General features: G+C 39.4%; 1 protein-coding gene across 4 annotated transcripts in view; it reads right to left on the bottom strand.

Moving 5' to 3' along the window:
- Nucleotides 1-3,339: 3,339 nt before the first annotated feature.
- The window catches only part of ACSL6 (acyl-CoA synthetase long chain family member 6), a 112,922-nt gene continuing 98,673 nt past the window's right edge, over nt 3,340-17,588 (bottom strand). For all 4 annotated transcript variants that reach the window (XM_048490055.1, XM_048490051.1, XM_048490052.1 and 1 more), the window contains exons 18-21: nt 17,238-17,381; nt 16,192-16,293; nt 15,180-15,251; nt 3,340-13,302 (exon numbers count right to left, since the gene is read on the bottom strand). In XM_048490055.1, coding sequence (XP_048346012.1) covers nt 13,162-13,302; nt 15,180-15,251; nt 16,192-16,293; nt 17,238-17,381 — 459 coding nt within the window. In that variant the 3' untranslated portion in view covers nt 3,340-13,161. The remainder of the gene's footprint in view (nt 13,303-15,179; nt 15,252-16,191; nt 16,294-17,237; nt 17,382-17,588) is intronic.

A 17,588-nucleotide genomic window follows, 5' to 3' on the forward strand; every position in this document is an offset into this window, starting at 1 on the left:
ATCAGGGCCAAAGCTTGCCTGGCTTCTGAAATCATCAGGCAAGTACACCAATATATTCCTTGGTGATATTTGTGGGTGTTTTTGTTTTGTTCAATAGATGGCAGACTGGTTCCCCTTTCTGAGTTGCTAGTTTTGTAATCCTGTCATGCTGTTTTTAAATTTAGATCTGTTGTTGTTATCTCCTGTTTCCTGATAGTGTTAAGTTTAATTTAAGTTTAATTTATTGTTACAGTCTTTGACCAGCAAGCAGAAAATAATATACTGGATGAGCTGTATCCATAGGCAGCAAGAATAGTAATATTAGAGAATGAAAGAACACTCATCCCCCACAAACAAAAAGCCCCTTAAAAACAGGGCTTCAATAAGCCTCTCTGTAGACTTGTGAGCTGCTGGCTTTATAAACTAGTAGACAAAACCGTGCTACGTAGCTTGAGCTTTGGAGGTTCTTACAGGTCAGGAGCCAGTCAAGCCTTGCTTTCTCTGACTGGCCTGGGAACTTTTCAAGAATTGGATGGATAAACTTTGAACATGCCTCCTTGAAGTGTACACCATGGAAGAATACATTGACTCCACTTCCTCTGTTGACATGGACATATCTGACAGTGTAAACTATAATTAAATATAAGATAAAATCTTAGCCCCTCTTATGCCCATTTATTTTCCCTAGGAAAGTTTTTTTAACAAGAGTGATACTGCTGTGAAAAGTCTGCTGTAAACTTAAATTCCAAAACTTTTAAAAATGTAATCCTTGCTTCTTCTGAATACTTTCCAAAGTTAAACATTTGTGAAAATGTGTTTCTCAAACAGAATATAACTTAGGGGTGATCTTACAGCATTGCTGGGTTCTTTAATATAAGCCTGGGATTAACATAGGGTGCCAAAGAATACCCATATATTTTTCCATTCTACAACCAAATATTATGTAGAAGACATGATATTATGTGTGATCAGGGATCTCAATATTTTTGCTTAAATAAAAATAAATCATCCTTGGAAAACTTTGAGACAGAAAGAGAGGGGGGGGGGACTTTAACCTTTCCTACTGACTGATTCCTCAATAGAAATCTTTCCCCGGCCTCAGCCGTAAAAAGTTACTAGTTACGGTGAGATTTTAAAAAAAACAATGTAAGGCCATTTCCGCACGGCCTCCTTCCGCCCCCACGCCGCCAAGAGTGCGGGCGGCGTGGGGGTGGAAGCCCGTTCGCATGCAAGCATGCGAACGGGCGAAACGGAGGCCGGCAGACGGCAGGCGGCTCCGCGACGGAGCTTCAGCTTCTTCACTGATCTTTTCGTCGCTGTCATGGCGCCACAGCCCGCCCACGCTGCCCTCCGACTCTGGAGGTCGGAGGACAGTGTGGGCGGGGCTGCGACGCCCGCAGGCTTAATTTTGCAGGAGGACACCGTGGAGTGGGCGGAGACGGGAGACAAAGACGCTTCGGAGCGGGCGGCGCTGTTCGCGACCGGGCCAAGCAGGAAGACGCTTCCTTCCCAACAACAACCCTTTAAAGGGTTGTTGTTTAGGGCGGCTTGACGCCGCCCTGGGGGGAGGGAAGAAGAGTCAGGTCGCCGCTGCTGCGTTGCAGCAGCGGCGCCTGTGCGAACAGCGGCCTGGGGGCGCCTTTTTTGGCGCTCCCAGGCCGTCATAAATGGGCCGTGCGGAAACGGCCTAAGAATAGCTTTGCATCTCACTGAGCAATTGGGAAATATATTGCTTTACTTTAAACCTTCATAAGTGAAAAGCTAGTAAAAGCTGATATTCAGGAAATATGCATGAGAAAGTTAGACTCTCATTTACTATACAATAAAGTATACTGAATGTGAATTTTTTAAAAAAGATCCTGCACTTCAAAAAATAAATTCAATCAAATGTATGTTCCATTATTAAAGATGCTGAAGAAGAAAGTGCTTACATAATGGCATGCATCCACCTTTAGGCTGGAGGAAATTTGCCCAGCTAAGGAGAATTTCTCCAACTTAAGGGGTCTTCCACCGAAAGACTTTTAAGTTGGAGGAAGTTTCCTTAGGCTGGCCAAAGGCTTCAAACTTTGCTCAAGGAAGTGGCAGAATTCATGCAACTGTTATATAGAGGAGAAATACATGGGCTTCTTTTGTGCCTTCACCCAGCACAGTGTGATTTGATCTTCTAGCTCTTTTGAGTATCTTCTGTATATTCCTCTCATATCTATGTACTTCCCAATAAGAACAGTGAATATTCATTGCTACCCATTCTGCCCTCACATAATTGCATTTTATTGTATTTTAATCCTGTCTTTCCTTCTGTTTATCATCAATATATCTATTCTGAACAACAGTGTGAATTAGGAGATTAAAAAAATACACAGTGGGGTCATGTACTCCGCCCCTTGCAACTCAACAAAAATCCCCAGATTTGCAGAAAAATCCCCAAATGTAATAAAAACAATTTGGGAGAGATGTTAAAATCCTAAAATAGAGAATCCAAAGATTCTGTGGAATCTCACAAGATCACTGGAACCAGGGCACAGGCAATTCTAGCATGACTGGAGTTGGGGGAAAGCTCCATCAGTGAAAGTGGGGGGAAAGGAAGTGATGAATGGGGAGAAAAAAAGAATGGAAATTGGGAGGAAGTGGAGGAAAGGCTTGAGAGAGGAAGAAGGATAAATATGCTTAGGGATAGAATATAGTGAACAAACTGAGAAGAGAGTAGAAAACAGGGCGAAGGAGAAAAGGCAGAGAAAGAGGTGGGAAGTCAGAGGAGGCAGTGTATGGGGAAGAGATTTCCCTCCTCCACAAGTGTCCTGGATCTTCAGGTTGCAGTACTATATTCTTCAGAAATTATTTTCACAGATCAAGCCACACATTCATAAAAGGCAGGAAAAAAACTGCAGTTTTAAGCTGGCCCCAGCACCAAGGCCAGCAGCAAACAGACTGCTCCGATCGCCATGGGAATGTCAGATGGCATGCCTGGCCCTGCACTCAAACTCCATGTCAAGTTCGGTAACCAAACTCCATGTGAATTTTGAGAGTAGTGCTGTTTAACTCCATTCTGGTCAGGGCTGGGGCACAGCTGCGAGCGGGGTGGTGGTGGTGGTGCCCAGAACACTAGGCCCCTCATGCCTTCCTCACTACACCAGTGCTTCTGAACTCTCTCAGCCCAATCTTCTTCACAACATGTCTGTTGTGGGAAGGGGCAGGGAAGCTCATTGTAAGCTGCTTTAAGACTCCTTACAGATAAAGAAAAAACGAGGTATAAAAACCAACTCTTCTTTTTGAATGTTGTTTACCTGACCTTGTGGAAATGCCTGTTAACTAGAGAAAGTGTATATACACACACACACAAAGTAGAAAAGATAAGCGGAATAATTATCTCAAGTTTATTATTTTAAACACATGGTCTGAAAAAAATACTATGCATTTCCAGTTATGGGTTTGTGTTAAACAAGCTCATACATTTGGTTATGTAGTTACTGCCGATTTAATCACAAGAGTGTATTCAAATCTCTACAAGCTCCTGAATAACTGTCTTCAATGAGATTTGAGTCAGATCATTTGCTAAAGATTTCTGTGGTGGACCTCAGATTCTGTCATTTCCTTTGGTCATTTAGAAAACAAAACCCAGCATGATTTAGTATAGGCACTCATTTTTGACTGATTGGTACTTGATTGTATGGAAAATTGGAATAAAGATTTTATAAAATATTTGTCAGTTAAGAGGATCATTGACCAGTTTCAAGAAATCTGAGGATCTTTCTGTTCTTTATAAAATAAAGTTTTCACATTTGTATCTTTAAATTCTTGCGATGCAGGTAAATATACCAAAACTGGGGGGAAAAAACCCAATACTTTTAATTACAGTTAAGATCATGTGTTTTAAATGTCTTGATAGGTTTCAGACCCTTCCCTTTTCTTCAGCAAAAAATAAACTATATGTACAAAAATGGTACTTTGAGTGTGTCTTTGCGCCTGTATTTAAATGCAAGTATATTGTGCTATTGCGTGACAGAAGGGGCAAAATTAAAAGTATACTGAAATACTGTCTTACAAAAAAAAATATAATTGGTGATAGTTGTTACAGGTGATGTATGTGTGACTTCGGGGTTTCTTGTTAATCACCAGAAGCATTTTCTGTGTTGCAGGTAGTATGGGCCAGTGCAAAGGAGTATAACTGTACTTCTAACCCTCTTGCAGAAACAGGAAACAAGATTAATGAAAGTTCATTTGCTCAAATTTTCTCTTTCACAGAGCTGTGCTCCCTTGTATCTGAATTTCTTAAAAGAAGGATATTTATTGCTTAATTTCTGATCTTCTGTCAAGGCCACAGTCCAAATAACACCAATTATTCTTTGTAAACAACATTCAGCATGTTTAACAAGTCAAACAAATCCCATTGAAATTAAAAGTACTTTCACAAATTTCTCAGGAAGTTCATATTGACAGGCTTTGAATAGTGTTGCTGAAATTCTTTTTAAAAGCATGAAATGGTATAACATCATCTTGATATTGCCAGTGATGACTAATGCCTTATCTCGTAGATACCTTGTGTTTACAGTACTGAGAGAGCAAATGTTCCCATATATCACACATTCAGTATAGGAATTCCATGCAAGTTTAGTTTAACTGCTGAATGAAATGAAAATCCACTCAGGAAAAGTCTGAATCTCTTTTCAGTGTTTTGATGTTTTTAGCTTTAAAAATTCTATATGGAAGGATGGGTATCCATCCATGCATGGGTGAGGTCACACACTGCCTTAGAAATGAAACTGATGCAGGCAGAAATGGTTTCCAGTCAGGTCTACTCAATTTCACTGATTTGGAAAATAGGCTAATGCTGCTAACGAAAACAGAATGTATAAGGTCCTCACCTCCACATCACTGTGTCCCATCTTCCAATAATGGTTTAAGCCCCGTGACTCAGTAGTGACAGGGTATGTAGAGATGCTTCCACTCTAGCCTTTCCATTAATATTGGCCTCTTTCTGACTAAGACTCCAGAAATTATGTCTGATAGCATTTCTACTCAATTATTCATTACTATTTTGGCCCTGGTACTGCCTGTTTTGTTTACATTTTAAATGTAAGTCAATTTTAAGTGTAGTCAATTTTGGAACTTCCATTACAATTTGTATTGGATTCTTTTCAAGTGTAAACCTATTTATTTATTTGCTTAGTTTATACCCCATTTTTGTTCCCAATGGAACCCAAAACAACTTACATCATTCTCCTCTCCTCCATTTTATCCTCATAATGACCTTGAGTGTGTGTGACTGGTCACAGAGCTTCCATGACACACTGGAGATTTAAGCCTGGATCTCCCAGATCCTAGACTGGTAATCACCTCACCACAGTGGTTCTTTTAGTGCTCTTTTATATTTTGGATTATAGAGACATGGACTGTAATATACTCTTCTTTTACCTGGTTTAGAGGTATTAGAGGACTCCCCTTCTTCCATTACTTATACTAAAATAACCCCCTTCTTCAGAGGTGGGATCCAACCAGTTCTCACCACTTCTCTAGAAGTGGTTACTAATTTTTTCTGAGAGCCGAGAAGGGGTTACTAAAGCAACCTCCCTGCCCAATAGGGACTGGAGGTGCATGTGTGCAGCGGCGCCACTGTTTGAATCCCACCACCACCGGAACCTGTTATTAAAATTTTTGGATCCCACCACTGCCCTTCTTTGCTGTGTTATTGAAACTGCAGCCAATTCCAGTTTCAAGGCACGAGATAAAATTGACAGATTGTAATTTGAATAGCAACTGTAGGGTTTTATTAATTTCACCCTCAAAGACATTAAATATATATTCAGTCCACAAAGTCAGGCATAGAAAGGATTAGGTAGCAGGAATTGTATTTAAAAGGACATTGAATCTCTCCAGAACAACAGCAATGGGACAAGGACCGAGTGGTTGATTCAATTTCTACCAACAGAATTTGAGGACAATTTAAGCTGGGAGAAATTTTCCAAGCATCACTATCTCCTTGAAGAAGATCCATTATATGGGGACTACATATTAAGCCATCAGTGTTTGAATCTACTTATATAGTGTCAGCATGTTGTCAAGATTATGGATGGATACCATCCATTAAACTTTCCAGCCAGAATTTAGATGAATTCTACAATACATCAAATATCTTGTTTGGTTTTTTTGAGAGAATTCTTTCTGCTCAGAATGCTTCACATTAAAAATGTTATATCTATCATTTTTGAACAAAATATTTTCCAGAGTTTTCTATGAGGCATAAGCACATTGTTTAAATTGTCAGATTTCATGCAAAAATAGTATATTCTTTTTAAAGTGCACATTCATTTTATTTACATAAAGATCACAGATTTGTGCTTTTCACACATGGAAAACTGAGGATCATCATTTCAAGTTAATTTGTTTCATTGATAGAAAACTGTTAGAGCTATTCTCTGATATATGCAATAAAAATAAAGATCAAGGCATTAAAAAGAAACAATTTTACTGTTAACATTACCAACAAGGTGCTGTAAAAATATTCACTCTGCAAAGAAACTTGTCTTTTTTTCATACAGTATATCAGGATAATTGACATTTCAGTGTTTGGTTATTCTTCAGATATGATTCAGTGCTTATGGTAATTAAGAAAAAAAATCCCTTACATACTTTTTGGCTCATTTATATTTTAATGGGAAGACTATTCTTTTATCAGAACATTTTCATAAAGTAAAGATATGCTATGTCCTCTTAATCCATAGGAACACTTGGGTTTTGTTTCTGAATGCCATAATCTACCCATTTTTTATTTCTAGAAAAGTTCACACATGCATGTTCAACATGTGGCAGGACACTGAAGTGATGTTTTTGATGTACTGAAACAGCCACAATAGTTTAGCATTACAGATAAAACTTCTGCATAGTTCTATCTTAGTCAAACATCATGCCATGGATGAAGTTCACATATTTGACTACAAGTCATTGACTGATGCACATGCATGTGTGAACCTGGCTCAACTCTTCTCTTACAACAGCACATAACTCATGTTGAAATGCTATGAATTTCTTTAATGAACATTTCTAAACTTTATTTTCTCAAAATGACACATGCCTATTGTTCTAACTAGAACATGCCAGGTTCTAGAGCATCTTCCCCCAGATAGTCCTGTCTTCTAAAGTGAAGACTGAAGAAGAACCCCCAGAAGCATAGCTCAAAGGGTGCAGGGGGGTGCATGAGGCACCAGGCCCGTGCCCCTGTGGGGGCACGGCAAGGCTGTTCCAGACGTGGCATGGCAGGACAGGGGCGTTCCAGGGCAGGATGGGGGGCAGAGGATGCACCAGTGCACCGGGCACTTTCCCCCCTTGCTAAGCCTCTGTTCTGGTCCTAGATATTAATGTGCTGAACCGTGGTGCTTACTGGGCTCTTGGAGTAGGCAGGTGCAATGCACAGCTCCTTCATTTATCATCAAGATATAGGAATCACAAAAAGATCAAGAACTTCTTTCCAATGATGCATATGTGATGAATAGGTACCTTTCGAAATTTTACAAGCCAAAGTTCTTGTTCATACTGAATTTGCATCTGTTTAGTTTCAATGATGTTGATGCCAAGTTGGTCTGTACTTTCTTTTTATTATAACTTGGGATTTGGAACAGACTGGGAACCTGTATTTTAGCTGGTTGCTGTCCTGATCCTTTTTAACTGCCTGCTGGCATAACTTCATGGCGTGGTCCTGATGTCATTGGACTAGCTGGTGTTGACTGCAACAACTTTTTATAACCAGGTCATTAATGCTGGGGCGAGCACTTGAATCCTTAAAATTCTACCCATCTTCAGTTATATAACAGTATGGTTCATTGTATGTAATTTGTATAAGAATGAGTATATTCCATCCTACGCATTTACTTTCTAGCACAGGCAGTCTTAGGGTCATTTTAAAATTTAAGTCCTTCAGCTTAACTTGTTTGTTCATTCTTAGACATCACTCTAGCAACATGTCAAGCCTGTTTAACTAGAAATAGGATGGCTCTCATAGACTATGGGTGCAACAGGAAAGCAACAAGGATTCTTCTCACAATCCAGGGGTGGGGGTCTATGGATGGCAGCTACGCCATCTCCAGAGGAATGCGGAGGTGCGGCAAGGTAAAAAAAAATTAAGGAAACTTATCAACCTTCTTGAAACTCATCTAACCAGCCCAATGGATTGAAGTGGCCTTTTTGCTGGCATAAATGGAAACCAGCAAAAGGGGGCATTCCTGGGCTGAAAGGCCTGAGGAAGCTAACAAAGGTTTACCCTGTCCCCTAAAATGCCCTAATCAGCACAGGTTCCTGCATCAGAGGAACGCTGGCACAGCTGTATCATAGGTGTCCAGGAAACACACAGCTGCATGGTTCCCTAGCACTGGAATAAGAGGATGCAACTTACACCACATAGAGGGGCAATGACACCAACGTTGGGGTCATACTGGTTCCACAGCCACCGCCACCGCCCCCCCGCCCCCATGGACTGCACTGTTAAAGGGCTAAAATAAATTCCTCAGGCCAACTAAGTAGAATTGTAACTTCATCAGCCACTGTCTTTGTTTTGAATGCTCCACTTGGGTCCTAGTGCCTACCTAACAGAACTAGGTAGGCAGGCACGAGGACCCAAGCGCAGCATTCTAAAACATGTGGCATGTGGCAAATGTATTTAAAATTCTACTTCGTTCTTTTTGTTGAAAAGGATATAAGCTATCTTCCATGTAACTGTTGCCTGGCTAAACTCCAGAGCAATGAGAAGGCAGGAAGAAATAATTTTAACTGCCCTTTCCAAATATTCTTTAAACATTAATCATCAGTGTCGGAAAAATGACTTTTAAGTTGCTTTCATGTCATGCCTTCACTGAGTTTAATAAGACTGACTTTCATAGAATTTCCATCTCTAGAAACAGATTGCAAGTGACGAGCAAGACAGTAAACCATCAAGCCAACATTTCTCCTGTTGACTTGTCACGACAGCATCTTGTACAGCTTAACTTCTCTAGATTGCTTCTTTTTCTCTTATAAATAACATTGAATGTCTTTATGAACAGCATACACACTGAGTTAGAAGGGAAGAACTATGGTGATTGGGAGTTTCCTTGTCCGGATTCAATAATATAATTTCTCAAGATAAAAAGTACAACTAAAAAATTTCTACTTTACAATAATGGTCATGATCCAACCAATATTATGTCCTTTAAAGTCTTTTCAAGTCTAAAAATGAAATGCAAACCGTTCCCACCCACTTAATTTCAATAGAAGTAATATAAGCAAATAATAACTTGGCCAACTAAAAAGGACTTGTAAATCCTTAACACTGCCTGGATCATATCTAACATGGCCCTAAAAACTGCTTTAAGGAATAAAATGCTATTATCCAAAGGGCTTCGGTACAGATTAAAACAAAACATTTTTAAAAAAACAAATGGCAGTTAAACAAGAATAAGATATTAGTTTAATTTGTGTGCTACTCTTCTCCATTATTTACATTTCTCAGAAATGTGCATTGTAAATCATTCTTCCCAAGCATTACGTGAACCTTGGTCGAAAACAAACTTGCATAAGATTTCCCATACAAATATGAAATTAGAATGTTCATTATCTGCTAGAAAATTACAGCTTGGTATTCAAGTGTCAATCTACTTACTGGACTTAGTGGAAAGATAGAAAGAAGACACCAAACCAAATCCTCCTTAATTCTTTTGCACTAATTGCACTAATACTACAGAAAAGCTGAGCAATAGAAAATTAGTTCTTCCGGTGTATAAGAATAAGATGAACCATATAATCCAACGGATTGAGTACTTTACAATCTTATCAACATTTGAATGGATGGCATATAAATGACAATTGCACATGGACATATTTTTAGATATTTCGATCCTTTTATAGATGCTTATCTGCAGACTTGCCACTATTACTGTTATATTTTGCTATATTATTTTCTTTTCTATTAGGAGATTGCAATTAATTTTTTTAATGAAACCTTTCGTTGCTGGGCATCTGAAAAGTTAACAGCCCAATCCAGAGCACTGGGCTGGCAAAATAGAAAAAAAAACACCCTTTCTGTTGCCAAAAAGCCCTCCATTGGGCTCAGTGGGTTTATGCCACCAAAACCCATGGCATAAGTCCATACCTTGGGTGCAGCCTCCTGGGGGGCAAAGCTGGGGTGGAAGCTGACTAAGGTTGGCTCCACCCTAACCATGCCACCGGAATACCTCTGCTACAGGAGCTCTGACAGTGGCCATTGTGGAGGGCCACAGCAACTGGCTGCGAGAAGATTTGCCCCTCTGCTGCCAGGGTAAATGCCATTTGACATTTGAAAAATAGAACACCCCCATTTTGTATCCACCAGAAATACTATATTGAATAATGCAGCCATTTTTAATCCTGATTGTTCAGAACAGATGTTAATAAATTAGGTTTTACACATAAACTTGCTCATTCAATTAATCTCTTTTCTTGTTTTAATTTCTCAGTCAAACTTCAGATACTTCCACAAAATGTATGGGACAATTTAAATCAACAGTTTTAAAGTCTTTTAACCTAAGAATTTGCACTAGGCTGTTTTATAAGAAAGGAAACGAATGTTTGTCTGCACAGCCCACTGAATGCATATAGCAGCACGTCCATATAGGCAGGGTACTGTTCATCACACTTATTACATGGATGATTTTAGAAATAATTGTGGGTGTAATGAAAGAAGTCTGCTTGCTTCTTTCAAAGTGGGACTTCAAATAGATGCTCTAAAATCTCTCATATAGAGTAATATGGATACAGCCACATGGAAGTACAAATATGAACCCGTCCAACCACACACGTGCAGACACCACTTCCTAGCAGTGATACACAGGGGAATGGTAGCATATATTTTAGCTGTCCTGTTATATGAAACTCCATCAGATGGCAGCACCAGCCAACACTGTCATGAACTACTGTTTCTGCACAGGCTGTTTCACATAGAGGATTTTAAAGCATCTGAACTGTGTGTGTGTGACCCAACTGCAAGCATAGAATTCAATGGTTATAGGGGTGTTGTGTGGTTTCCGGGCTCAATGGTTATACTTCTACTGTTCTAGTAATACATTAATAAATATCTCCTGCTAGGAAAAGTGATTGATCCTCCTGATGCTGATTCTTTTAAATTTTGATTTTACACCTACTTCAGAATAGTCAATGACTTGTTTTACCACCACAAGGTAAAATCTAAGCATCACAAGAAGTCTTAAGCAAGTGTTTCTATCCGCACTGAAACCCTAAACATTTATGTAGACAAATTCTCAGTTGCTGTGGGGTTAAAAGGGATCTTAGAAATACAAGGATGGCTCTTCCTAGCCTTTGCAACTCTTATTCAGCAAAAGTTTATTATTAAATGGGTGCACCAGAAAGGCACCCATTTCTGTTGCCACATATTAAGATGTTTAAAAGACTAGGAGAAACTACTGACATCTTCTTAAAGCAATGGCCTCACAATGAGGAAATATCTCATGGCAAAAGCCAGGCATTGTACCACAGCAGTCCCAACCATACTGTTCAGGAACGCTCATATTTGCTGTCTTGCCATGATGGCAGGAGACCTGGGCTTCACAAACTTGGAATCACGGCTCAAATTAACTGCATATTACCCATGCGCGAAACAAACAGTACAGTCATTAGTCCCTCCATAGTCCCTCCTTCACCTCCACTCTGCTCCAAATCTCCCTACTACAGCTAAATACAGCTGAAGCTTATTCAGATGTGCCTATGCAGATGAAGCTATTCTATGAGGTAATATGCTGATGGCTGGAACCGTCAGTGGCATAGGAGAGAAATCTACACAATAGCAGTAGGAAAAAAGCCACCAAGGAAGAAATGTTCAAAGGTCCACTATCGAGTGGGGGGAGCACTTTACACAATCTACTTGCAGGGGACTGGAAAGACTAAGAAGTGGGGACGTGGGTCAAGTATGTCATGTCAAGCCAAAGTTGTCAGTAAAAGCAGCAGCTGATGCCAATATGGCTGGATTCAAGGAGCCCCAAAGTCTAGAGAAGAAGCTGTGCTCTAGGCTCCAGCAGCATAATGGCTGGTAATAGATCCAGCCAATAGACCTGCTGATGAGACTCAGAATCTTGCCTGACTTTGAAAAGATGCACAGTAGGAAGTTCTGCTTCAGAACCTCACTTCTCTTAATTTGGTGGAATGAAACATTTAGAGTAGGGCAGTAAAATTATGCTGTATATTTATACCAGCTCATTCAGTCTTGCAAACATCTCATAGCTGCCACAACACAAATTCTTTAAAGGTAAAAACCAGAGGCCTTTAATGCCTTGATCATTTCACAAAATGTCTGTAAGTCTAGTAAAGGAGATATCCTCCCTAAGAAATACCAAGAATTCAAGGCCTATTAATTCCTAAAATATTTCTCTCAATTACATTTAAGTATTCATCCAGTGTGCTCCACAAGGTCTAATACAAAGTACCTCGGAAATCAGTTTTCTTTTATGGATTAATTCATCAAAATAAATTCAATTTACATTTTGCAAAGCATAACAGCTGCCTCTAAGAACAATCAAGAATTTCAGTATTAAGTTCTAGATCAGGGTAAAAGACTTATTGGTGGATTTCATCATCCATCAAAAGGACATTTGAGGTAGACCACATAGTCTCTGATGTTTTCTGTAAGAGCTCAATGTCAGTAAGTTCCTGGCCATATAGCTATTCAGTTGGACTGGAAGTCTAGACAAGCGCAGGGGAGGTATATGAGCATGCAATGGCAACCTGCGAACCAGGACAAGAACTTCCTATTTCTAAACAGTTCATAATAGTAACCATCCACAGAGACATCCAACAACCCTCTACATCATATTACTGAATCAGGACTGCAGATAAGTGTAATATAAAATAGGCAAATCCTTCCCATTTACTAGGGAATTTATGTGGGAATTAATAACAAAATGTAAATGTAAAATACTTTATGGAAAAGAATGTAAAGAACTTAATAGCTGTCCAGTATGTTTTAAAGCAATCTTCTAGAGCATCCATTGCAATGAAAAGAATTAGATGGTAAAGTAATTACTCAGTGAGCATGTCTTCAGGCAACAGAAAGTTTGCATGAAAAAAGGACAGGTGCTTATTTGTTTCAACTGCATCCTTCTGATTTTTCACTTTGCAGTATCTCCTAATATCACTACAGAGTCCATTTTTCTGAAGAATCTTCCTGTGGCGTCAGATGGAGATGCTTGAGTAAAGTTCTTCTATCTGTTTCTTGAAGTATTCTCTCAGCTCTGCTCTCCTAGCTTTTAATGTAGGTGTCAACAAGCCATTTTGTACAGAGAACATTTCAGAGTAGATGTAAATAGCTTTTACCTGAAAATAAATAACAATAAAAATAAGCAGTGTGTTCTTTAAAAGGTTGTAGCGTTGGACCAAGTGGCATGGCTAAGTAATGAGCATAATAAATTGGTTAATGTGGGTTAAGTATTCTTCTCTTGATTCCAATCCTACAAAAGGCCATGACTATCAGATTCGGGAATTTATTTATTTATTTAGTTATCATGATCCATCATTAAACATCCTATACTTTCCGAACATACTAGCTTTTTGACAAGGGCATAGAATATAACACTTAGAACATAAATGCTGACCTTAAAGGTTGAAAATGAAAAAAAAAAGAAATCGTTCAAGATTTTCTGTTTCTTGGCTCCATCATCAACAAAAGGGAGACTACAAGCAAGAAATTAGGAGAGTGAGACTGAGAAGGGCAGCCATGAAGGTGATAGAAAATATTAAGTGTAAAGATGTGTTGCTGGCAACCAAGGTACAGTTAATTAATGCCATAGTATTCCCCATTACTATAAATGGGTGTGAAAGTTGGACCGTGCAGAAAGTTGACAGGAAGAAAGTTGATTCATTTGAAATGTGGTGTTGGAGAAGAGTTTTATGGATACCATGAGCTTCTTTAAAAAAGCAAATAAGTGGGTTTTAGATTAATGTGAGATGACAAGAGTTACTGGAAAAAACCACGATACTAGGAAAAGTTGAAGGCAGCAGGAGAAGAAGACCCAATATGACATGGATTAGCTCCATAAAGGAAGCCACAGCCCTCTGTTTGTAGATCTGAGCATGGATGTTAATGATAGAACGTTTGGAGGACATTAAATTCATAGGGTCACCATAAGCTGGAAATAACATGATGGCTATTAACATGCACATCATAAATTTTACTGGGCTTTTCTGTATTCTCATTTAAATAAATAGATTCAGGCTGTTTAAATTCTATAAATTAACTTGCCTTCAGCCATCAGAGAACTCAGGCTCTTGCAATATTAGTTTCCACTGATTTTTTTCAACATAAGCTATACTTTTTCTCTCATAAAGCACACCACCAATGTTTTGGGGAGGTTATGTAACTTTTTAAATTTTCTGAATATATGTTTGACTAGGAAGTAATTTAGCTACATCTATCTACAATCTTATCTTGACACAAAGTTCTGCATTATTGAGAATCAGGAAGACACAAAGGGAAACAAACTGAGTCCTATTTTCATTTCATATTTCATGATGCAAACAAATGAATATTTTATAAATAGTCTGGAAAATAAATTTCCAACATCAAAAGACTTATTCTTCTAGAATTAAGACACAATCAGAAGACGCTGAGACATTTTAAGCATGATCGGGATATTATAGCTATATTACTATTAGTGCTTTTATAATGGCAGGAACACAATACAACATTATTTTAGATTAGACATTAATGCGGATTTGTTCGGAAAATCTGCATGTGTATATGGGGTAGGGGGAAGAAGGGGAAGAGGACACTGCGCCTGCCTATGTCAGCCTTTCTCAATTGGATGTCTGTTGTTCTGTTTCAAAAATATCTATGATCACGTCAAGAGGAGATTAGTCTACGCATGGAGAATAAGCAGAAAAGCTGCATTTTCCAGGTCAGCTTCAAGAATGGTAATTAAGGGCCTTAGTGGACTTCCCTCAGCTTGAGTGGAAAGACATTTTAAACATTCATCACACTATCTCTCATACTTTTATTAATGATACTTTTCATACAACTTTTAAACAGACACAGGTATTTTCAATATATATGAAAAGGTAGCATCAGGCTAACCAAAAAATGGAATTATGTACAATGACTATTGTATAATGCATGCTAAAATCCCTCTCTGTTCATCACAAAGAGGTTGTTCATTTGATTCTAATAATCAAAGTCATTCATGGCCATGGTTTACCTGTTCAAATGAATAAAGTCCACTTTCCTTCCCTAACTGCACCATATCTTCCATTATTGCTTTCTTCAGCTCCTGAATCAAAACACAGGGAGGATCTATTTACAATTAGGAAATTATATTATCCAGCAATAAACAATCCATATTTCAGAAGTGCTTACTTGGACTCTATTGGCAGACTCCACCCTCATTAGAAGAGCTGTCAGGCAGATTACTGGCAGTGGCACGCAACAGGTGAAAGGGGGATTTGGGAGAGGGTTTCAAGAAAAGCAGCAGCTGGGGCTTGGAGGGGGGATAGGATGGGAAACAAAACAAAGACAGACAGGAGGAGGACCCAATCTCAGGGTGAGATTGCTCCCAGCTCAGGCAACACAGGGGACAAATGACAGGAAGGGCAACCCCCTTACAAGGAGCCAGAGCTGAGGTCAGAGAGGAAGTGGCTGGACTTCTCCTTAATGACCAGGGAACAGTCCAGCCTCTTCCAACCCTTCTAAGATCAGTGGATATGTAGGAGTATATTCATAGGAGATTTAAATTTGACATGTCAGCTTGGTTCTGGTTTTCAGAGATCAAAATACTTTCTGATCCATTTGGATTTCAATTAAATGTGAACCCACTTTTGAACTGAAACCATGTTTTAAATAATGCCTAATTTCTGTTCCAAAGACGGCCACTGATATATCATACCACTCAGAGGCAAAGCTATAAGGAAGTGGGGTGCGCCATACACTGGGTGCCCACGTGGGCCACCCAGAAATCGTCCCCTCCCCCCCACGGCACCGGGGGGGGGGTGCTTCCAAACATGCTACCCCTGAAACAGTAGTCATGTATCCTCTGAAGCTTATATTACTGTTACTAGATCTGACTACTGCAGACCTCTACTGAAAAGCTCCTTTCAAGTGCACTGACAAGTTATAATTTGAATCTATATTTTATTGTCTTGTTTTTCCAAAATGGCAGTATTTTTGTTTGTTGATTAAGCACATGTGCTTGCAGGCAAGAAAACAAAACATACCACATTTTTACAGAGCTCTGCATACGTTCCATCAAAACCCTTTTTCTTGGCCCAGCCTGGCATTACTTCAGTATCAGGTACCACAATTCCCACCAAGAAGGCCTGAAATGAAGGAGATAAAAATGGGGCCATATTAATTTATCAGACAGCAGCTCAGCTTGATCACTTGCACTTTGTAATGCTCTGCTTCTAAAGATGAACGCCACCACCGTTCTTTGTCCTTTGCTCCCATTCTCCAAAACCGCTACAGAAGCTCCTGCTTATCACCCCAGCCAGATCACCAAGTGTGCACGTGCGTGAGGCCTTGTGTGCAGGAGAAGGTCAAAAACAAAGCAATGAGCCTTCCTCTGCTCCCCTGCTGATAACAGTTTCTTTATAAAAGATCCTTCAAAATGATTAAACTCCCCCCCGCCCCCGGCACCCAGAGACTCATCCTTCCTTTTTTACAACCATCTGGAGGATGGATTCAGACATTGTAGTGACAAAGCCCGAATGAGTGTGTGCTATTTGATTCTTTGTACGCAGCAATTTGCTCATTCCACGCAGACAGACATTACAGAATGCACGTATGAATAATTAATAAGGTCCCCAGCATTGTCAGATGTTAGCTCGCTATGTATCCCAGAATGCCACATGCTAGGGGAAATGAGAGAATGCAAGCTGGCAAATGCTCCTCCCACTAAATTATCTCTCTAGGAACAGAAAGGAGTTTCTGAGCAAATGTCTGAAATCAGCAGCAGCCTATATCCATTTTGTACATTATACCAAACAAATGACACAACTACAACTTCATACATGATGAACTTGCATATTTCACAATATTTTACACATTAAAATAAGACACACTTCTTCAGGCATGCACAAATCTCTATGAGCCAAATGCTAGCTTAAAAGTATCACAACATCTGAAGCCATCTGAAGTGGAATAAATATGACTCCCAGCTTTTTTCCATATTCAACGCCCAAGAAGCTGCACTTGAGGCATTAAAATTATAAAAACTGTTTCTAACCAAATTGCAAGAGAAAGTATAAAAACACAGTGTTACCTGTAAGCTATCCCCATGTACGTATAGCTGGGCCACAGGCTCACTACGAATGTAGATATTCTCAATTTTTTCTGGAGCAACGTATTCTCCCTGAGCCAGTTTAAATATATGTTTTTTCCGATCTATGATTTTAAGTGTACCATTCTGTTTGTAGGAAATAAAATATTAAAGTAAGAATAATGTCATTATGATAAGCAGACCTATCAAAAGCTGTGACTCAGTTGCCCCAAATAGCACTTTAGGGCATTCCACTACTAGAGAACTTCTGGCAAACCCCACCTCTGCCTTCCAGCTCCTGAAAGGCCACTGGAGGGGGGAAGGCACACTGGCATTTTAGCAGTGTGTGATGTC

Source organism: Sphaerodactylus townsendi, linkage group LG03, assembly GCF_021028975.2.
Source record: "Sphaerodactylus townsendi isolate TG3544 linkage group LG03, MPM_Stown_v2.3, whole genome shotgun sequence".
Lineage (NCBI taxonomy): Eukaryota > Metazoa > Chordata > Lepidosauria > Squamata > Sphaerodactylidae > Sphaerodactylus > Sphaerodactylus townsendi.